At 49.1% G+C, this 23,656-nt stretch overlaps 1 protein-coding gene across 11 annotated transcripts in view; it reads right to left on the reverse strand.

Annotated features, from left to right (window-relative positions):
• Positions 1-11,377: 11,377 nt before the first annotated feature.
• The window catches only part of EHMT1 (euchromatic histone lysine methyltransferase 1), a 92,936-nt gene continuing 80,657 nt past the window's right edge, over positions 11,378-23,656 (reverse strand). For all 11 annotated transcript variants that reach the window (XM_065737632.1, XM_065737637.1, XM_065737636.1 and 8 more), the window contains 6 exons: positions 23,106-23,183; positions 21,860-21,975; positions 19,996-20,082; positions 16,323-16,401; positions 13,319-13,494; positions 11,378-12,208 (listed from right to left, as the gene is read on the reverse strand). In XM_065737632.1, coding sequence (XP_065593704.1) covers positions 12,025-12,208; positions 13,319-13,494; positions 16,323-16,401; positions 19,996-20,082; positions 21,860-21,975; positions 23,106-23,183 — 720 coding nt within the window. In that variant the 3' untranslated portion in view covers positions 11,378-12,024. The remainder of the gene's footprint in view (positions 12,209-13,318; positions 13,495-16,322; positions 16,402-19,995; positions 20,083-21,859; positions 21,976-23,105; positions 23,184-23,656) is intronic.

A 23,656-nucleotide genomic window follows, 5' to 3' on the forward strand; every position in this document is an offset into this window, starting at 1 on the left:
AGAAAAACCTGCAGGTTTTCTGAACAGCAATGAGTCTCCAGCACTTTGCACAAGAGAGATTTCCCTTTGGAAGTTGGGAGCAGAGGTGTTGCCTTTAAGTTTCCATGCAAAAGTCTTCCCAGGCACACGTGAAACTAATCCTTTGCAATGCTGAGTGAATAAACCACACAAACATACTTGCAACCCACAAGATTCACAGGTGAGGCTCTTCCTATGCGATGCACTCTCGATGCTCTCATCAATGGGGTAATGCATAACAGAGGCACCATTACTTGCTCCAACCCAGAAAGCCTGCTGGGAAGACCTAACTTAGGGTGAGAGCATACAGGCTATGTCTTGAGGAATCAAGCAAGAGGAACAGCTCAGAACTCAACAGCTACTTCCCATTGTGTGGCTAGCATAGCAGTTGAACCTTTCTTCAATATACTTAGAATTATAGCATTGTTTGGGTTGGAAGGGACTCTTAAAGACCAACTGGTGCTACTTCCTGCAATGAACAGGGACACCCACAGCTCCATCAGTGCTCAGAGCCCTGTCCAGCCTGACCTTGGCTGTCTGCAGGGACGGGGCACCACCACCTCTATGGGCAACAAGTGCCAGTGCCTCACTGCCCTGAGTGTAAAAAACTTCTTCCTTATATCCAGTCTAAATCTCCCCTCTTTTAGTTGGAAACCATTTCCCCTTGTCCTATCCCAACAATACTTTCCCCAGTAGCCCATTGGAGAACGCCTTTCTTCGGCGACCAACTTTTCCCATAAAGCTGGTATGAATTCCCAGAAGATCCAGTACTGTTATTCTGTATGCACAGATACATGTATTCAAAATAACACCTATATAAATGCACACATATACATATAAATACCTTTATAATTGCACTTGCATCACGGGGCTGGATTCTCTTGGGCCAGGACTGTGTGCCACCACCTCAGCATGGACTGAGCACGACAGTGCTTCATTCCACCACGGGGCCTCTTGGAGGAAGCCAAAACTGTGAGATGCTTCACTGCTGCTAAAGTGGAGTTATTAAAACTCAGAGCTTGCAGCCAGTCATCAGTGACACCACAGCATCGCTGAACCCTTCAGCAGTGACATTACAGGTGGCATCAGGGGCCAGCAGGTGATCAGCACACAGTGTGTGATAAAGCCCCACTGTAATCATTCAGCATCAGGACACAAGGACGTGGCATCACAGGAACGCAGCGCGGATGATTTATGATGCGCTCAAGATCCTCCAATGACATTATTTATTTGCATTACCAAGAGGACTTAATTATTTCTCCTTACATTAGAAGAGATACTGAGAGCTTCTATTACAGAGAAAATAATTTCAATCAGCAAACAGAGCACACGCCACTACCAAACATTCATCGCAAGGAAAGTCAGATGTCTGAAGAGTTCGTATTTCATTTTTCTCACTGTATACAGCTGCACGTGCCTGAACTGCACAGGCTGACCCACAAATGAGAGAGATGAACTGTAGCAAGGCTGATCAAGCTTTTCAATGGGTAGTGCTGCAAAAAATAAATAAATAAAATAAAGGCTCAGAGTTGCCAGAAGAAAAGAGGAGAAAATAAGGCAGATTTAGGGCAGCAAGCCAATTTTCTTGCCTGAGTTCTAGCAGAAAGCAAAGTCCACTGGTCAGAAGAGGGACCCTGAAGTCAGCAAGCAGCTCCTTGCGTGCACTACTCCTACTGCTGGCTTCTGGAATACAAGCAGGAGGGTGATGGCCCATCCCCAAGCACAGAATGCCATTGGGGCCCAGAGGTGACCATGGCAGCTCAAGGCCTGCTGATGGCCTCCTTCCCCAGGAGGTAACTGGTTGCATTCACATGGAGCTCTGCATCTTTCTTCACGGCTGCCATTCAAATTCTCTGCAAAACTGAAAAATGTATGTCACTGAGCAAACCCGTGGGAATCCAAAGGGATGTCAGATGCGTTTGAGGAAGTTTGATTCGAGTGTATGGCCTTCTTGCTCCTTGCATGAAAACACTCCCGTGCCACCACTTTGTTCACTGGAACCAGAGAAAGGGCCTTAAAATAACAAAATCTTTCATTACGTGGAAAAACAACAACAAGAAATCCAAACTCCATAGGCCTGCTCTTATTAGAAGCTGCCCCATCTCAATCTGCTGTGGGAATTTGGATGTTTCCTGGAGAAAGAAGTCTGCAAAACTAAGGAGGAACTGGTTCTCATGCCTCACTGAGGCAGGCTGGGTGGAGGCAAGGCCATCCAGCATGAGCCTTCTGCCTTTCAAGTCCAGCTGTTTGATGCTCCCCTTCAAATGCTTCTTCCCACTCGTTATTTAACCCAGGGCCTTTAGGCCAGGTGCAGCAGGGACTGCTCTCTCCCCAGCTCTGCATCCTCCCAGGAGCACAGCAACACAAGGGCTCTCTTCCCCAGTGCAGGGAAGAGGCGAGTCCCTGTGTTCCTGTCTAATGATAGTGTCCGCTATTCAAGCTAGGCTATGGTGAAATACAGATGTACAGCCAGCTCTTTCAGTACTGGCATCTCTACAAGTTAAACACAGCAATTACAGCTTGAAGCATTCAGGGGAGGGATACACAGCCCTGCCAATGAATGAAGATTCAGTACCCATTTGACATCATCTCCTGGAACCTGAAAGATCAGAGGGACCATCGCTGGGGTGGAACAGAAACATGCATGGGTACTGGTGAATTGGATGGTTGGTCACCCTGCCACTCCATGGGGCCGTTTGCCCATGGGCTCATGGCCATACCAGGACCAGAGGCACTCTAATGGCCAAAAAGGGTCAGTGTGTGGAAGATGTGGCTCTTTTTGTCTAGGAAAGAGGTAAGAGCAACAGAAACTGCTCTGGGAGCAGAACTTGTCTCACTGGGCACTTGAACTCAACTGTGTTCGGCAGTACTCCCTGTATGGGGAGGTCAGGCTGTAGGAGCAGCTCCAAAGCATCCTGGAGTCACCATCCCTGGAGGTGTTTAAGAACCATGGATACATGGCACTGAGACACATGGTCAGTGGGGGTGAGTTGGCTGTTTTCTTGAATCAAAAGCATCCAACAGCAGGTAGCAACCGAGCAGACCCATGCATTGTTTAGAATATTTCTCTCCACTGAAGCCTTTGCCATTCCTATTTCAGTCAGTTTAATAAAGGATTAGTTCTCAGGCATGGCCACATTTCTCACTTCACTGAGAAATAAACATCAGGCTTATTTTGCTCTGCAAGTGGCATAAGAGCAAGAAAGCTTATCCCTCCCAAGAGAAGCACTACATACTTCTGCTGTACCCTCCTCATCTTACCACAGCACCCCGTGAATCCTCTCCTCACTCAGAAGGCTGAGACGTGATGCTGTCCCTGCAGAAATGCTGCCGACACCAGGAATGAGACTTCCAGGTCACGGAGTAAACCCAAACATCTCTGCAACACTTAGCAGCAGCTCCCAAAGCCAGAGGGCCATCAGACTGCATCCTTGTTTCCTCCCTCATCTCCTCCTTTTGTTATCTGCTGAAGACAAAAAATAAAGAGTAGTATTTAAATAAGGCTGTTGGTTTGTCAGTGACCAACAGACCACAGCGAGTGCAGGACCACAACCCAGAAAGCATTCGACATCTCTGATCCAAGGGGTTTGCTCCTGGAACGTGAATAAAAACAGCTTCTTAATTAAGTCCTGGGTATAGATTTCATTTTCATCCCATTAACTGCTTTGCCCTACATGCGTTTGCTATGCGCAGCAGGACTCCCCTTACCCCCACCTTGTAAACACACAGCCAGCAAAGATGAAACAGCTTCATTAGTGCTCTCTACTCTTTAGGCACCAGTTTCATTTCTGCTTTAAAGTGCTCTTAAAAGAGCCTTCTTGATGGCTTCCAGGCTGCCTCTCTCCAGCAGAGCCAAGATGCACGAACCAACATCAAGAGCCCCACTTCACTGGAATCAGAAGGAGAGAAAACTGCACAGCCCATAACGAAACCCATCTTCTGGGTAAGCCTACACCTACCACAGGGCAGGTGATGGGAGTAAAGGGGTCAGTAAAGCAAAAGCCCAAGAGCCAGTGCCACGTGTTGGTCCTCTTTCTGCAGAACAGTAGCACAGTTTGTCCTTTACCACCGAGCAGCACCAGGGCAGGACGCCATGCTCCTGGTAAAGAAGATCCAGAGTTTTCTTCTTCACACATGGTTGGAGGAGGAAGAGTCATAAGTGAGAGGAATGAAGCAGATCTCAGGTTAAAGGATGGAAAGATGGACAAGTGGGAAAGCAGAAAGATAACAGATTGAAGAGAACAAGAAGGAAAACAGCATTCTATAAAAGAGCTACAAAAGAAGACACAGAGAGTTTGCACTGCACCCTCCAAGGTGATTCACACCAATAATCAGGACTGAGGCTTTCTGGTCCAGCACAGTTCATGAACTCTTACAACCACGTAGTCTTCAGCCCAGAGAACTCATAACCAAAATGGAGGCTTGGCACATTAAAAGAGAACAATGGCAGAGAAGACAAGTGAGTAGGGGATGTGTATGATTTGAAAAAAAGGCTGTTTTCAACTGATTCGTGCCATTTCTTCAGGGCATTACAGAAAAGGACTGAAGGAATGAGAGCTGGCAGAGAGATGGTGGCACTGAAGCCCAGCAAAAGGAGCTAAATCCTAGACAGCACCTCCCAACCTTCACATCTTTTCAGCTTTCTTCCATTTTGAGTTGAAATCTCAGGAATTTCCAGCGTTCTCAAACATAAGTAAATATTTTCTACCCAAACCTGGGTCCTGCAGCAGAGCTGGGTGAGGAAACTGCTGCTGCGTGCCTCGGTACCAAGGGCAGCTGCCTAGAAGGTCAATGAGGAATAATCAATAATCTGAGCAGCGAGTTTGACTTTCTCCAGCATGAGTAACCGCTAGCTTGCAAAATCACGGTTGGTTGCCAAAAACTTCTGGTAAGGCTTCTCATTCGGAGCTCGGTTGTTTTTTTCCAAAGCAGAACAGAGCTAAATAATTTGCCTAGTTTGAGGCAGCACATGGATGTTTACATGGATTTGAGAATTAGCTCAAAAATTGTACTGTGTGCCAAGCGAAGCGGCAGTGACCATGGGCTGTGGGAAATGCAATCGGAGCTCTTTCGGAGTCTGGATTTTGCTTTGTGTTTTCCTCCAAGAAATGAGGTTCCCCAACATGGGGACAGTGTGTCCCCAGGTGCAGCCCTCCACCGGTGGGAGCCAGCACAGCTATCACTGGGGCTGCGAGAAGAGCTCAGTTCTGCAGACCCATAGACCAGCAGCACTTATTTCAACTGAATTAGCAAGAAAGGTCTGGAATGGTTAATTGAAATTATTTAGCCATAATGTTTTGCCCTTCTCCTCCTCTCCCCAGCATAATGTTTTCTAAATTGAATTCCTTTAACAGAATCCAATATGCGGCAAAACTGTTGTTCCAAAGGAATGTAGCATTTCAGGTCTGGCTCATCGCCTCCCCCACAGCTTGTGCAGGCAGCAGGACGCAGGGACCCCACTGCTGTCCCCATCCCTGTCCCCAGCACCACGCATTGCATCTCTCCCATGGGGCAGTGACACGAAGATGACACAGGGCTCAGCACCACGGGCTTCCCAGGGCCCCGGGCAGGTGATCATGCTGGAAGGCTGGGGAAATCAAAGTTAACCAAGCCACAGCTCCTGCTCTGGTGTCTTTCCTGCACGTAATTTAAGAATAATACTGTGGAGACCTTCTAAATAACAGAAAAAAAGAGGATTTTATGTTGGCCAGTAGACCCTGAGGTCCGTGCAGAGCTTCTCCCTGCAAAGAGGAGGCACTCCAAAGTTCACCATGGGGACGTGCCATGGGGGACACAAGCTTGGCAGCTCCCCGGATGAGGAACGTTACCTGCCAGTACTGCCTGCCTTGAGCCACCACCTCATTCCCATTCTGAGCTCCTCATCCACCTCCAAGGAGGGCTTAGGATTTTCCTATCCTTTTCATTTCACAGAAGCACAGTATTGAGGCTGGAGGCATCCCTGGGGCTGTCTGGTCCCACCACTGTACCCAGGCAGAAGCTGGGGATGTCCAAGGAGGACACCCCACAGCCTCTGGGCAGCCTGTGTAAAACTCTGCCAGAACAGATTTTTCCTACCTCGAGTTTTCATCCAGAACCACACGTAGTCATGCCCAAAGGAAAGATTTCTATGCAGTCACAGGGCAGATGCAGAGACAGCAAGCAGCTCATCCATGCAGCAGGAGCAAGCACCCTTCCAAAAACAGAGCTACAGCAGCAACAAGCTCCTGATACCAGAGCAGAAACAGCCTCCCCGAGGTTAGAGGCTGCATGAATTCAACTTCTTCCAACATGAGCCTGTCTCATAGGGACGCTTAAGGTACAAATGAGAGCACCATCCCAAATCACCTTTTTTTTCTAAACAGAAAAGAAACCCATTTACACAGCAGTTTTGCTAATGTTGCAGGCCACGTTCGCTGCTCACAGACATCTCAGCAATTTATTCCAGCTATTTTCCTCCAGCAGCTGCACAGCCAGAAAAGATTCTCCTCCCAGCAGAGACAGGAGAGCAGGATGCTCATCTTATGGGTGGGGAAAGCTTATCTGCTCAGGTGCAACTCAGAATTATATTGACAAAGCAAAAACACAAAGCAAAACACACCAATTGCTGTTGCTCAAGTGGAGTACCTTCTGCCCACCCTGCAGTTCAGAGCTCCCAATGCAGTGCTTACCTACAAACGAGCTGCTCAGGAGTGCTTTGGTATGCTGGGGTGTCACCATCCTGACACATCTCCCTGTCCCTACCCCAGTGTCTGAAGGAGTCATCTCCATAAAATCAACCCCCAGACACCCTCTGCACTGCCTGGGTGTGGAGGCATTTGATTTCATGCGCACACCTCTCCTTGATGATCATCTGGGTGCATGGGATCCATGTGTGCCCAACGCTTTTTATTCCCACAGTAGTATTAAAGACTTGTGCAGCCAGGAAAGTTGGCAAGTAGATCCCTCTTAAAATAGCCAGCCCTTTGCATAATGTAATCTCTTGTCATTCCTGTTAGATAGCAGAGCTCCAAGTATTTAAACAAACTCTTGGCTTACTTTGCTGCTGCCCTTCCCCTAGCAGGTCAGCTGGGGACCTCTGCTGTAATGATGTCTTTAATCCCAGCTGTAAGGAAGAGTTGGATCCCACTCCAGCACCAGGCTGCAAAGGCTCAGTGATGGCATTTGTCAACCTTAGGGCACAAACACCTTAATGCCAGCACTCCTGAGAGGGGGCAAGTGTCAAAGCCAGTGCCTTCCTCCCAGGCACCTGCAAGCTTAAAACCTCCAGGGCAGTGAATTGTGACCTAAGAAGCCTCGAATGTCCCAGCAGCTCTGCTGGCACTGCGCTGACACTGATTGGGGTGTAACTTGGTTGGGACACCTGCTGCCCAAGTTCCCCTTCCACCTTCCCACACATTCCAGATGAGCTGGGGAGAGGGGAAGTTATTCATTCTAAATATATACTTCCTTGGTACAGAAGCATTTCTGGGGGCTATTTGTACCCCTTCCATTGGAAATCCTTCCCATTGGAAACCCCTTCCAGTGGGGATCCCTTCCATGTCCCCGCTGTAAGAGCAGAAGTAGCACGCCCACATGGCACTGAGCAATATTTGCTGTCTCTGGGCACTGAGTTGCAGCAGTGCTGTGCCTGAGGCAGACAGAACTGAGCCTGCAGCCCCTGCGTCCACTGCCTTCAGCCTCTGGGTAGCAGAGCAGCAGTTCCCCGGTGGCAGCAGCCCCTCACTCTGCCTGAGTGCTGGGGAGGAAATGAGCAGAGTGATAACAGAGCCCTTTTGGCAGCTGAGGGAATATTCTGTGCTATCTGTGAGATAAAGGAATATTGCTTCCAGCTCTGGCACAGGCTCAGGAATGAGGGGTGGAGTGAAATCACACAGCTGTGTTGATAGCTCCTGCCTGCTTCAGCCCCGGTCTTTTGGGGTGATCCTACAGCTTCCAGGTGTGTCTGGATGCTATGGGATGCTGTGTGATGCTTTGGGTTGCACAGCCCCTCCGTGTCCCCATCAGTGGATGTTTTTCCCCCTCCCCACCTGAGCTCAGTACAAAATGTCACCGCTCAGTGCTGGGACAGCTGCGTGTCCTTGGGGATGCCCCAAAGCTCTGCTCACCAGGTGCCAAAATCCCCAGAAAAAGGCAAATGAATGATTGGAGATTTCTTTGTGCTGTAAGTGGAGCTGAGGGGAGTATCAGCAGCGAGTGAAAGGGAAAAGCAATCCTCTTGTGCCGGCAGCTGCCACGAGCAAAGCTACACACAGCAGCCCGAGAGCAAAACCTGGATCAGATGCTCTCACCACATTAAAAGAAAAGAAATCCGACTCTCAGACAGAATCAAATCAGAGCCGTGAACACATCCTCAGGCAGCGTAGGGCGTGTGCAGCAAAGGCTTCGTACCAGCAGTTCACAAGCAGCCATTGATTCACTCCAGAGCTCAGCTCCAGGCTGCCAGCAAGTTGTTAACATGGCAGTGGTTGCATCCCTTTGGACAAAACATTCCCACTGCAGGATCAGCCCCTGTGGGTTTAGTTGCTGGAGGTGACTTGGAATCAAACTTAATATAAGCATAATAACATGCATTAAGGACAGGTGCAAAAGCAGAGTGTGGGTGGTGTGCAAGGAGTCCGTGGCACAGGAGTTCCCTGGTCATGCTGAGGTGTGGGCAACCGCAGGGCAGCTTGGTGTGACGGGTGGAAGAGTGGAACAGGGTGAGGACACCACCGCCACGGGAGCGTGGTGGGACTACGGAGCTGATGAGCCGTGTGTTTGCCACCTGAGCCAACAGTACGTCACTTTTTGACAAAATGCCATCCTTTGGGTGAACCGTGCTCACTGTAACCTCATGGTAACACCAAAACACACCTCCATCCCAAAGGCAGCCTGTGTCCAAGGTGCCCGCCGAGCCCGAGCGCTGCGCTCTTCTGGCCTGAATCTTCAACAGCAAAAGGGACAGAACTTCACACCCTTCTTAACAAAGGCGTGTGTGACCTGAAAAGGGGAAATCGTGTAAAAATGGCTTAAGGGAGGGGAATGTTGGGGACACAATACACCATTGGGCTGCAGCACATCAGGGCCCTGGGGTCCCACCCAGCACTCTCCTGCAGCCCTTGCAATCTCAGCAGCAAAACTGGGATTTGTAGGCAAGCAAATCCTACAGCTGATGAATATTAGTGACTATCTGCCCTCACGCCTCCAGACTTTATCCTTTAAGGATCTTACCATTTCTACATCCAAACAAAACCACATCGAGAAATAAGGATAAGGGCAACGCAAGGCTGGATGGGGTGGGGTGGAGTGGGGTGGGATGGGACGGGGTAGGATGGGGTGGGGTTGGATGTGGTGGAGTGGAGTGGGGTGTGATGAGGTGGGATGGGGTGGGGTGGGATGGGATGGGGTGGAGCTACTGATGACATTCCCAAAACTTTGATGCACAACTGGGAAAAAAGCAGTGGGAGCTCCCTCTCCTGGTGCACACTGCACGAAGGGCTGTTCGTGGGACACAGGCACAAGGGATATCCACTGGAAACCCTCAGGGCTCATCCAGACCCCACGGCAGCTCCGAACGCTGCTGCTCTCACTGCTTGGACAACACTGCCCTGATGTGCTGTGCAAAGCCACACGCTGGGGGCAATCCCAGCTCCAAGGGGCAGTGCAGAGCCACGAGATTCCTCCCTGCAACTGGGGATGACCAAACTGGACACCCACGTGCCCAAGGCCTCCAGACTTACCCCAGAGGTGATGCCCCCACATCCCTGGAGACTTGCGAGGCTGGAGCAGGGCCTGGCACCCTGATGGAGCTGTGGTGTCCCCGTGCGCTGCAGAGCACGTGGACTGGATGGCCCTGAGGTCCCTTCCACCCTAAGGATGCAGTGACTGAGGAGCAGAGGCAGCCACACGCTACATCTCAGCAGTGCCAGGGGACACTCAGCCCTATTCCAGCCCCCGTTACCTTTGGGATGGGACACTGCCTCCACGTGGGAGATGGGAGGTGGCAGTGCCCACCCCCAGCAGCACAGTGCTGCCAGATATCGTGAGATAAGACTCAAAAGACAGCACTTAAGGAACAAACAAACAAAAAAATCCAAACTAGAAGGTCGGGCTGCTTTGCATGGGCTTCAAAGCATCTCAGGTTGGTTTTGGTTTTGCTCTTGGAGCACGAGGAACCCGGCGCGGAGGGCAAGCAGAGGCCAAACTCATTTTAAAGCACTTTTTTTTTTTTTTTTTTGCCTTTTTTTTATTGATTTCATTGAAAACAGAACAAGAAAATGATCAGAGCCGAAAGGCTGCACCTTTAAAACTGTCAAAAAACATTAACAGAAAAAAAAAATATATATAATAATAATAATAATAAACATGGCGGCATTATGAATGTTCTAGGAGAGATGAACAACGACAAAAAAAAACACGAAAAAAAACCAAAACCAACAACCTGTAACTGCACTAATTACAGTATTTAGGATATATGAAAAAAAAATAAAACCAATAAAAATAAAATAAAAAATTGAAGATAATGACCTGCGCGGCCACCACACAAAAGGCGGCGGCGAATTTATTCACACTACGATACTAACAGCTTAAAAAAGGTTTCTGTGTTTTTTTGTTTTCCTGCGTTTTTATACTAAAATCACTTTGTTCTTTTTTATACAATTGATAGTTTCTATTCACGTGGTGGTGAGCAAAAAAATCACACCAGAATCAGCACCGTTTTGTTGCGTGGGTTTCTTTTTCGTCGTCGTTTTGTGGGGGAGGAGAGGGGGCAGTTTGTGGGGTTTTTTATTTATTTTTTGTGGGGTTTTTTGTTGATTTTTTTTCCTTTTTCTTTTTTTCTTCTTTTTTTTTTTCTCCTTTTATTTTTTTCCTTTTTTTTTTTCTCTCTTTTTTTTTTTTTTTTTTTTTTTTTTTAAACGCCAGTCCCCAACGTTTCGGTAATGGTAAAAAATAAATCAGTTTATTGAAACCTCATAGCGTGTGGCTTAAAAATGAACCGAAGGTGCCCAGCGTTGAGACAACGGGTGGGAACGGACGAGCTGGTGGCATCGGGGGTCTTCTCACTGCCACACGTCCCCTCTGCTGCTCTCCCAGCCGGCGGGCGCGGGCCGGGGGTCTCTACGATATATATATATGTATATATATATATCTCATCCGCTTTATCTTTAAAAAATGTGATTTCCTTAAGGAGTTAGTGTCTCACACGATCCCCTTCAACGTTCCCTCTCTACGACTGCTACCACTGCAGGACGGGGAGATCCTTCCGCCGCTGAAATGAACGCCGGATCCGCCGCGCGCCGGGAGCTGCCTGGAACGGAGCGCCCCGGAGGGGGCGGGCTCAGGGAGCGAAGGGGTTAAAAGCACGGTGGGTTTCTTTTCGTCGGAAGAGTAAAAAGCCAATGGGTTTGGTAACCAGGAGGCATTGGTTAGAAAGGCGTGGGGCAAGTGGGAGTTGGAGCAGGTGACCTTTAAGGGTCCCTTCCAACTCAAAACGATCCTACGGAAGGCCCCACCGCCACGTCCTGCCAGATGTGGGAGGGAGTCAGCGAAACTGAGCCAGAGCCAACGGGCAGAGCCTGCCAGCACCTCCCTCCCGCCCTGCTCCCCCCGGCCTTCAGAAAGAAAGTCCCATCAAGTACTCAAAGTTTATTACAAGTGAACTGGAGATGACTTGGCATGAGCGATCCATTCAGTTAACAACGTTCAGAGGACGGGCGGCTCTCCCTGGGCTCTGACAACACTTAGAACATTAAGAGACGGAGGCCAGGACAGCTCACGTGGACAAAAAATGCAACAGCCACCCCTCGGCACGGTAAGAACCAGCAGCTTTCCAGGACCAGGAGGGGAGAACAACACCACAGAGGTGGGATTTGCTTTCACTTATTCCTCAAGTAACAGTCGGTGGCGCAGCCCTAAGTGTCACGAACCCCTGGCTTTCCTCGAGCGGGTTTTCTCTCTTTAAATGGAAATTCAGACAGTATGTGAATCTATAGGGTTAAAACGAGTCAGTCTCTGGGGAGCGGAGCCTCAAAAGGGGCCGGCTGCTGTGGCAGAGCTGGTGTCAGGGAGCCCGTTTTCCTGCGTGTCCTGGGACGAGGTGCTCGCCTGCCGCTGGGCCAGCGCTGAGCTCGAGTGTTTGCACTTGGGTGAACCGCACTGACAGCTGAAGAACTTGCCTTTGATGTCCCAGAACCTGTCGCCGTAGTCGAAGCTGCAAGAGAGAAATGGGAACGGGGTCAGTGTGATGAAGGGAGCGAGAAGATGGGGTCAGCAGCACCTGGGGCAATGCAGCATCAGCACATGGAGTACACGGGGGATGTGGCTTGGGAGCAATGGGACACAGCAAACAGAGGGGCAGCAGAGCTCTTGCCTGTCTGCACAGGAAAGGGTTTGAGAGGGGACCACTCAGGTGTCTAGAGCACTTCAGCCTCCTGCTTGCTGCACGACCTCTGCATCCCACCTGAAGTCTACCCTGGACCAAATCCATTGAGTTTTGTTTTCTGTTTCAGTCCCACTGCTGGACAGAGCCACTCAGGTTCTGCTCCCAGCTCAGAGCTGAGCACGACAACCTTGCAAAAAATCCAGAGAAACTCCTGCGGTGAGGACCAGAAAGCAGCAGAGGGGAGCAGAGCAGACACCATGGGACAGGGTGCCATGGTGCCTGCTCATGGAACAGGGACCATGCTGCCACTGAAGCTCCTCCCAGTACCCTGAGCCCCAAAGGCTGCCCCAAACCCAGCACCCTGACATGAGGCCACCTGGCACTGCTCTACTGGGGAAGAACTCAAGACATGAATCCCAAATCCTGCACGTCAACCTGAAGCAGCAGCTTTGGACAAGTCCTGGTCTACCAGTGTTAATCCAACACATTCGTTTCCCCATGCAGGGGGAACAGCACACAGTAGAGGGGTCTGGCACAGCCCCACCACGCACCAGCCCCGCCCATGGGGTGCAGATGGGGCCTCCAAGCAGCCCCCTCTGAGGCCTCACACCTCCCAGTGCTCACAGTGGGGATGAGGGCTGTGCTGAACAGCTCCCTCACTGGTTATTGGCTTCTGGGTCCATGGGATTTCATCGTTGTTTTTGTGTGTGATTCCCAATTTCTGGCTGCTTCACAACAAGCTCCCAAAAGAAGTTCAGGGAAAAAGGGAGTGACGTCACCAAACAAAGAATAAGAGATGGGAAAGTACAAAATCAGTGCACCAGTCACTGTGCTCTGGAGGAAAACCCACTGCTCAGAACACAGGACAGGGCACCCCAATGTTTGCAGCTCAGTTCTGCCCAAGTCAGGCGTGGATAGCCAGGCCGGGGTGGTACCTACCCGATTTCTTCTCCGGCCTCTATGTGCCTCGTGCTGAAGAAGGCGATCCTGGGAAAGCGGAGGTCCTGGTGCGACATGAAGACTCGCACGGGAATGAGGTTTGGCTCACAGAGGTGGTTTATAAAGCGGCTGATGTTGCCATAGAAACGGGCATCTATGCAGTACACCTCTCCGTCCTGGAGGGAGAAACGTTGCATGTTTCATTAGATGAGATTGGCTTTAGAGTTATTACTGCTACTTGTTTAAAAGAAGAAAAAAAGCAATGACCAAACTACCAGTCCTCACGCTAACACTCTGGAGAGCCTCAGAAAGAAGAATGGCCAGGGAAGGCTTAACAGGACTAAACACACACTTCTACATTCAAGAGAACTCTGAAAATAGTTTTCTGCAGAGCGCTGTGCCCTCATGAGCCCAAAGACCTTCTATAAATGCTCTCGACAATGGCTGGCACAGCAGCTCCCCCCACACCTGCCCTGCTGAAGCACAGATTTGGTGCAGTGGGATTTATGTTCTGGGCAGACCAACACCTTATGGGTAAAAGTCACTGGACAGGGGAACAGGCATCAGTTCTGTCCTCTAATTGAACATGACAGCTAGGAAACACTAAGCCAGAGCCTAAAGAAAACAGTTTTTTGCAGATAAAAGTGAAAGTGAGAACACAGAAATTCCCCTTCCAGAGCGCTCAGACAGCAGTCATACTTTGTTTTCCTTGAAAATAAAAGAAACCCCTCAGGGCTTTTTTATTCCAGCACAGAATGACTGTGCAAAGCAGAGACTTTAATTACAGAAGCTAATTTCTGTTGCAAAGAGGCCAAAAGCAAAAGGATCCATTAGCAGCACTCGAACTCCCTTCTGGGCAAGCACCTTGCAATCTTTAATGGATGAGCTGGGTCAGATCACACCACCCAGCTGGTGCAGGAGCCCAGGGAAGATGTCCCAGAGACCCAGGGAGGCATCACCCACGCAGTCCCACTCCACACGGAGTGCTGCAAGCTCTGATTTCAATTACATTTAATTCTCATCACTGCTTCATCTGTGGAAATGTCACCTTCCTTTGGCAAGGAGGGCAGCAGCCACTTCCACCTGAGTGAACATCTGGGGGGATGTGAGCTTTCCACCATACAAACCAAGATGCTCTTCTGGAGAAAGGAGAGGAAGGTGGGCAGCAAAGGACAAGTCCCAGAGCAAAGTGCTTCTCACCTTGCTGCACGAGTTTTAGGAATGCAGGAGGCAAACAGAAGAGGAAGTGCACAATGGGGTAAGATGGGGCTCCCTCCTCAGAGCGCACAGACGGACTCTGCAGATGTCTGCATCACTTCTTACACCTAAGGGCTTCAGTGCTTAAAAAGGACCTTAGGATGTGGCACTTAGGATGCAGCACTTGGGGATGTGTTTTAGTGGGCATGGTGGTGATGAGCTGACCACTGGATTAATGATCATAAAGGTCTTTGCCAACCTCAAGGATTCCATGAAGAACATTTCATTCTGAATGGCTTCCAATGCTCAGCAGCAGCGATGCCAAGGGATCCCAGTCAGGCTCAGGACCACATGTGGGAAGGGGAGCTTAACAGCAACAGAAAGCAATCACACCAGATAAAACTCACCCTCGCATCTAACAGAAATAGTGTGTTTTATTCTGGCTCTGTAGTACAGAGAGGAAGAAACGATCGATTTAACTTGTGGAAACCCAGAGAGCATCTGTTGTGCTATGCATTCTTCCCTGAAAGCCCAGCACAGGCAGTGAGTTCTGGCTGCTCGGTGTTTGCCCTCTTTCAGGCACAGAACGGGGTGTGACCACGAGACCTGCCATGCTGAGTGATCACCAAGCACATGGCCCAGAGTGACAGCTCAAAGAACAAGGACATCAGAAATAACAGCACAAACCCCATCCAGGCCACTCCTTCAGGACACAGCAGGGCCCTAACCTGCCCTCTCAGGCCTCACCCGTGATCTTTTCCCACCTCTGGGGATGTGAGAGGGCCCATCCAGCTCAGCACTGCTTTGGGTTTCTTTGAGCACACCCTCAGTGATTCATTGCCTGCCATTATCAATGTGCTCTGACAAAAGACCGTGTGCTTGCTCCTGTACAAAACCCAGATGTAGTACCTCAAAGCATCCAGCCAGGGGTTAACCTGAAGGCCAAGCAAGGCCCGGGCAGTCCCTTGCTCGTAAGTGCAGAAGCCAGCTTCAAGTCTCTGCTGCTCTTTAACCTCTTAGCTACAGTCTGACCCCTGTTTGCAGGCTTGCTAGAGGACTCACTACTTAACTTCGTTAGCTTTCATGCCTGTCACTTAAAAAGAAAAATTATAATAACAAAGCAAATCTTTGTGACTAGCAGATGACAGACACAAGACAAAGACTGCTTTACAACTTCCCTTGGAAGCCGCCCCACTGCTCTGAATTCCCCAGCTCACCTTTCTCCTCTTCTCCCTTCCCAAGGAAAGTCTGAAGTGACGCACAGATGCTTTAGATCACACTTTTCAAAGCAAGATCTCCGCACCGAGACAGCCCTCTGCAGAGCAGCGCAGGACAACCAGTAGCAGCAGAAGCCTCCAGTCCCTGCCAGGGTGTCTGTTGGATCCCTTTGTAAGGGAACAGCATCTCTTTCAGCTTTCCAGCTCATGCATCAACATCTTTTTATGAAGAGCTCACAGAGCTGCCAAACAGCACCACCGCAATCCTGCACACTGCTGTATCCACACCTGAATATCAGCAGCTGAACAACTGAACTCAGGACGTTTGAGCATTTTTAATAGGGAAGCATCCTGCATTGAGCCTGCTGTGGGCAGCACGCAACACTGTGCCCCAGAACTGCTGGGCTCTGCTGCCATTTTAACAAGCCCTAAAGTCTCATCTCCACAACCTTACGTTTCTAATAAACCCAATGAGAAAGCAGCTCTGCTTCCAAGCTTCCAGAGCATGCTGTACATCAAGACAGAGACAAATACTCTCTGTGATCCTTTGGAGAAACAAGACCTTGGGTTTACCTCCCTAGATACAGTACCTTGTTGTCAAGGTCGAAGAGGTAGGAGTCCTCTTCACGGACGTCTGCCTCGGAATCAGATATCAGCTCACCAACATACCTGCAGGCAAACAGGAAAGGCAGAAATAAGATGCTTGTGCAACCACCAGCTTGGGTTTAACACTTCTTTCCAGTAAGAGGGGAAGGAAGGAATGCAGCCACCTCCTGATCACAATCCACAGCCTCAGCAGTGCGGGTCATTTCAGATCTGCCCAGGCAAATACAGCTTTGCCAACACAGAGCAGCTAAAATCTGGCTCCAAACTCAGACTTTTCAGGGCAACATTTTGAATATTAAAAAAGGGAGTTTTATTTCCAACAAAATTCACTCTTTCCTTTTGCAATCCTCTTTGTTGGCCAAGATCAATATAATAATCCAACTCTTCTTATGGACTAACCTCATGTACAGTACTTTAATGTCTGTGCTGTTTACATTCCAGTGTAAAATGTTTGTTTCCTGTTCTTCCTACATTTTAACTGACTACATATGCTGTATACATGAAAAGGTCTTGTTTTAAGAGTCTTAGGTCTCCTCTAGCCTAGCCAGGATGCCTGGAAGAACATAGCCTCCTCAAACCAGAATAAACCAGAGCTGTGGTCTGAGTTACAGTCACATTGCTGGTAAAACAGGTGCAAGGCAGATTGCAATGAGGCCCCCCCAAGTACCACGGAACGTGTGCTCTTTGGTCTGGCTTGCTGAGCAGCACCAAACACAGGCAGCGCTTCTGACGCTCCAGATGGATGCTGGGGGTGATGCAAAAACTCAAGTTACAGGAGTCCCTGCTGCACCTGTGTCCCCACATCTGCCTCCTGTCTCTAGCTTACACAGTTCTAGGCCATCAACTTACAACACTTCCTGAACTGAGCAGCCTGCAATCACAACAAAGACACACAAGAGGAGAGGAATGGAGCCAGAGGGAGGAATACAAGAAGCTGTAGCACAGTAGATTCTGGTGCCTGAGTCTCTGCAGACTTTGACACAGCACTAATGAATTATAAGGAAAGGATTCACAGCACAAACAATCTTCGTAGCATCAAATATGCCCCCACGACCCACAGCCACCACACCAGCATTCCCCTGCAGCCTTCAGAAGCGTTTCAGAAGCATTAACCAACCGTATCCACATCCCCTTTTGGCTCGAGGCAGCATTTAACTCCAGGGCTCAGGAAGGAGAGCCACGAAACATTAACCTGGAGCAGACCCACGCGCTCCGTGACCGGGGATTGCTTGGCTGCAGTTCCCAAATCTCAGCAATCTGGCAGAGCTGCTCTGCCAGGCCAGGAGGCTGCTGTGGCTGTGCTGCGATCCTGCTGTTCGCCCCCACTGCATCTTGTTATTTATTAAGAGCTCCCACAAGGCTGCAGCATTACTGGAAACCACACGCTCACTGGTGACCTGAAGCAATAGGAAGATTATGGCCAGAGGGAGAGAAATTGCTGTAGTGTGGCACAGTAGCCAGCAGCAGCTTGGAAACAGCTGAATAATACTGCACAGAGAGGCACCGCTCAGTGATGGGCACTTCAGGCTTACTTTTCAGTGGAACAAAAATCCCACAGCCTACTAAAACTTGTTGTTACCGTGTTCCTTTAAAGACCATTCCCACAACGCCTTTCCTTTTCAGTACTGCTTACAATACAAACTTCTCCCTAATTCACCAGGTCCAACGTTACAGAAAGACACACAAAGAGCACACTAACTCCAGGAGGAGTGGGAGATCCTTCATGGAAGGCCTTAAGTCAAGGCAACGTCTTCCTTCCCAGCAAGACACCTGGCACACTGAAGGCAGTAACTCCACGTTGCCACTCATCACTGTGAGATCAGAGCACACTCCATGCAAAAACAACGAGCAATGAGACGTCCCTACCACAGGATCAACTGTTTGCACGGGGAGAAGGAGATGGGGTGGGATGCCCTGGATTCCTCAGGCTGAAGGAGTGGCTGAAATACCTGGCTTGGTTCAGATGGTATCTTACTAGAGCTGTTTTGTACAGGAATTAAATATTCGGAAGCCACATAATGGGCTCATACCAAAACGAACAGATCAGAGCCTCATAAAACCTCTGGTTTCTGCCTCATTCAAAGCCTCTCCTAGGAAAGCTCATACCCACAGTACCGTTCTTAGACCAAAACAATTATCATCCTGGCAAAGCAGAGGAATACCCCCTGCACAAAGGGACTGCCTGGTCAGGGCACTGCTCCGGGTGGTTAAAGCAGAACATTCTTCTCCAAGAGTCAACCCTGGGATGCTGCTGTGTGCCAGCAGCCCCGAGCCCCACAGCACCAGGGCTTCTTTGCTGGAGGTGTGGAAAAGAAGGAACAAAGTCCATAGGCTGCACATGCAATGTTACAGAGAAACAGGTTTGAGGAAGAGAAAGGTTGGGGTTGCTGAGCTGTGCAAATACCATGAGTGTGTGAGTGAGAGGGATGGGGACCAGGAGGAACTTGCATGGGCACGTCATAAATTACTTCAGCTTCCTAGTATGCAGCTCATTTAGATAATGAAGACAGTGCCCACCACTGAAACAGCCTCAACAGCTCCTGGCAAGTGTGGAGGAAGAGTTAAGGGTGCTTGTATCAGAACCCCACAGCTCTGACTCTCCAGCACATCCATCTGTGCTAACTACCCGTTGTGCAGGGCTGCTCAGACTCCCTGGGCTGCCGGTTTATCACTGCTTATCCCACTCTCATGTTTACACTGCAGCAGGACGTGGTAAAGCCAGTGCTGTTTCCTTCAGGAGGAGTTCACTCACAGGCTCTGGATCACCTCTGGGCACTTAACCAGGGCACAGAGACTCTCATGGACCCATCAGGAAGCCCCACCTGAGGACACACTTGAGACACACTCCCATGACTCCATCTAAATAAAACACGTGGATGATTAATGCACATTTTTCTTTTCCTTTATTTGTTTAAACACACACAGTCCCACGTGTGACTCCACACAACACCTAGAACTAGCTCTGTAAGACCCTATCATGTATTTTCATAAAGGGCATGAGTCCTGTTTTACTTAGGACATCTTAGCTCATCACTACCACAATGAAGAAAACACTCTTCAAACTGTTTACTGAGCTACACCAACCACTTTAAGGCCTTCAAAACGTGTGGTTCAGCAGCAGCTTTTTTCAACCTGACATAAATCTTAATATTTTTGTTCCTAAGTACTTTATTGAACCAGGGCCTAAATCTGTGCTTAGTGCCAAATGCTTTACTGTTTTGATGAATCAGACTAAAGCCAGAGTTCTGACACTGGGAAACCTCTTGGGAAGTTGGTCTTGAAGCAGAAAATGACCCTACAAAAAACAGTTGTTCCAAATTCCCTCAGCCTTAATGGTCTCCTACGCAGTGAACACACGATGCACTTGCAGCACAGCCCAGATCTGTTTCACTCCTCATTGCTCATGTGTCACAGGGGTAGCAGAGCCCAGAACCACAAGCTGACCACAGATTGCAGAGAGATGGAGAGGGGAGGAGAAAGCTCCATGCTGTGAGGAAAGGACAAACAGAGCAGGAAATGGGATCAGGAAGCCTCGCAGCGAGGTGAGCAGTTCTGCTCTACGCCAATTTGATTTGCATGAAATCATGTGCAAAGCATGCCAGCCCTTGGGAAGTGATGTGTTTGCATGAGCTAATGAAAGCTGAACCAATAACTTACTCGCACACAAAGGTTCCCAGCGGAATGTCTTGCATCGTTCGCACACCCCAGCCCATCTTCTGTGTTCGATAGAGCTGCAATCGAGTCCTGGAAAAGAGGAAACAAAGCCACCATCAACAGCAGCACTGAGCAGAAAGGCAAGGGAGGAAAGAGCAAAAAAAAAGAAGGCAATCTTCAATTAGCACAAACTCAGAGATTTCAGTGTTCAAACCCTCCGTTCCCAGTCTGGTGCCACTGCACAGGTGCTCCAGGCAAGAGGACACACACCAGGATGGTGCTGCCTCTCCCTGCCCAGCTGCAGCTGGTGAGGTGCATGCTCAGTGCCTGCACACAGCAAGGACTGGGGAACAGGGCAAGGCAGCAGACGCTCAATGCTGGTGCACAGCTGATGATTCACACATGGGATACCAGAATCCCACCCCCAACATTTCTTTCTCTATGAAAGGCACGTGCTCAGCTCTCCGGGGAAGGTGGAAAGGGACTTCAGGTTCCAGAGGGAGCAGTGCTGCAGGGGGAGGCAGGGAGTTTACAGTGAATTAAGAACACCTTGAGTTAAGTGCTCTGATCCCTTTGCCCTTTGCTGAGGCCAGTGCATTTAGCAGCTCCATCATATCCAACTCCCCGGTGGAAACACAAGGAAGAAACGCTGCAACTTGAAACTTCTTGGTGTAATAGCTGCTCTGTGGAATTTTACTGATGGAGTTTATAGGCAGAGAAACAATCCCGTAAGTCATTCTGTCTCCTGCTCAGCCAGAACTTGAGTTAAGTGCAGGATGAACAATCTCCAGGGCTAGGGAATGTTCTCTCTTTCCCCATGGGAAGCAAAACCCCCTCTCAGCAATGCAGTTATCGGAATAAAGAGAAATCTGATGCTCACCTTAACTTCACCCTGTTGGTTTTTCCAGTATTTCTCTCCTCCTCCCCCCACCCGTTCCCTCTTTGCACCGTCAGCTCAAACCACACTTCCTCTCCAGGGCCCATGATTTACTCCTATTAGTTCACAGCTCCAGGAGCCTGAACCAGGGCAAAACAGGACATCAAGAGACCACCCGAGCTGACAAAAATGCAGAAGCATCAGATCTATCTGCATGGCTCCTGAATACACTTTGGGTGAGGAAAAACTACAGAGGGGTGAAGTTCTGTGGAAACACATCCCTTTCCTTACTTTTCAAGTTGCAAAATGTCCTTGGAAATATAAGGCCCACCAAAAACACAGTGTTGACAGTACCATGAAGGATTTGCAAACGTCTTTTTTTCCTGGGGATTCCTCAGAAGTTTCTCCTGATGCATTTAATGCAGTGGCAAACTTCTCTGAAGCAGAGGTGCAATTCAAAACATTTTAATTACTGTCTGGCACCAAAGTGAGCAGAATCTAATCTGCAGCACCTCTGAAGCCAACAGGTATTCAGGTATCCAACTCAGAGAGAGTCAAGGCCAACAACTGGGAAACTTCAAGCAAACACATCTTTGCTAGGCAGCCTGCATTTCTTATAGAAACTGCTATCTTATGATGGCTTCTAAACTGAGGCTCTGCATTTTCTGTTACTCTGGTATCTTTCAGAGCTCTCTAACTGACAAGTTACACCCTTCATACGCTCTGTGGTCAGGCTGAGGAAAGAACAGTTGCCACGTGCTGGGAGCAGCAGCAGGGCACAGATCCCAGCTGAGCTCAATGCCCACTGCTGCTCATCCCCCTCTGCCTCCCACTGCTGCGTGGCAGCACCTGCCCAGCTCCCGTCCATCTCTGGAAGCTCTGCACGTTGTGGCTCTGCAGGCAGAGTCGAGGCTCCGTGGTTTGGCCACGGTTCTGCCACAACAGGCTTCAGTGGGTTCTCACCTGAGAACCAGAACAGTGGGTTCTCACCTGAGCCCATTCTGCACCACCCGGTTCCTACAGGTCCGCCAGCACGAGCACGCGTGATTGCACTCAAAGATGAGTGGGGGCTCAGCCATGTTGAACTCAGGCAGGAGTCGGCCGTCCTGAAGAGGAGAGGCGTTCAAGACTGGGTTAGTTTTCTCTTCTTGTGAACTTTCCCAAATGCAAAACAGGCGAGAGGACCCCAGTGTGGAGGCACACCCTGATCTCCCCCCAAACCACCTCAGAACTCCATTTCTGCACAGGCTTTGCTCTGCTCTGACAGCAGCACACAAGCCTCTATCACAAACAGCCAACAAACAGCAAGAAACCATGCAGGTTTTTGCTGCCTGGCATCACCCTATGCACTGCCATCAAAAAGGATCTTACAGGGCTGTGCAAAAAACAGCGTGCATCATCATTATCATCCCTTCACAGCACTGGCGGGGAGAAACACATGCTTTGTCTGTCTCTGGAATAAAGCCTGAACTTCCAGATTACAAGGCCAGTGCACCCAAGTTCTGTAAACCGCATTATCTTCCCAAATAACTCTCCCAAAAAAGCTACAATTCAATTATCTACCAACCATATAGGATTAAGTGAGTGATAGAGGCAGTTCATCATACTAAACAAATTTGGCTTTTATGGCTTCAAAGATGTAATTACCTATTAATGTGTAAATAAAATGCCTACAAAGTGAAGAAAGATGCCAATACTCCCCCTGGGAGAAACTTACAGAGATTCAGAGAACTTCTGATCTTAGCAGAACCTGTCCAAATATTAACCTCAAAACCACCCAGGAGGATTGAAGCACACTTACCCAAAACAAACTAGGCTTCTGGCAGTGCTGAAGTTAAAACATATTTACTTTGCATTCATCCAGAAGGATCATGATAAATAAAGGCAGGCAAAATCTCTCTTCTACCCTCCCCCTGTTTATATATTACAGCATTTTCTATGTATTTCTGAAATGGAAGCTGATTTCACGCATGGGTTATTAAATGCTCCCTATCACATGGGTATAATTAATGGCTCAGCTGGCATGACAGCAACACAAACAAATAACACTAGAAAAGCTTCCCTGAGTACACATTTTGTTATTATCACATACACCTCAAAGCTGAGACTGCGACTCCAGGCATTTTAAAACAAAAAGCAGAGGAGCTGTGCAAGGGATTGGTTTTAGATCCTATCAGGAATCCTGAATTTTGCAATATTCAGTCTGCCAACCAAACACGAAGCTGTGTGTCCTCACCTTATCATACCAGCAGCGCATACTGAGTTGGCCACACATGCAGTTACTGGAGGAGCAGTCGTCTATACATACGCAATACTGAAAGAGAAGCAGAAGGGATCAGCTCCAAGCCACTCCAGCACAAGTGAAAGAGCAACTTCTCTAAGTGGGCCAGTGAGCAAAACCACAAGTCTTCACCTTCTCCTGTCTGCTGCTGGAGTGCCTTCCAAACTCTCCTAAAAGAGGCCACTGCTGCAGCTCGTTAGCCAAAAAGATAACCAGACTCATCAGTTCAGTGTAACGTTTGCTCAGTTCTTCAATTCCATGCATCATGAATGCCAAAGGAGTCCAGCTTGCAGAAGATCCCACCATGAGTCACCTTAATCTTCTCCCCACATTACTTAACCTTCCACTGTGCCCTATGAGCTCCACACTTGAGGACAATGAAAGCTCTGAAGTCACTAGGAAAACAGCATGAGGAAGGTCTCCGAACAACACACCAACACTCAGAGCCAGAACAGAAGAAACAGATAAACAAATGGGAGCAGCATCAGGCAGCACCAGGCTGATGT

The sequence above is a fragment of the Cyrtonyx montezumae genome, unplaced genomic scaffold (assembly GCF_038088225.1).
Source record: "Cyrtonyx montezumae isolate F1298 unplaced genomic scaffold, pur_monq_1.0 scaffold_20, whole genome shotgun sequence".
Taxonomy (NCBI): Eukaryota; Metazoa; Chordata; class Aves; order Galliformes; family Odontophoridae; genus Cyrtonyx; species Cyrtonyx montezumae.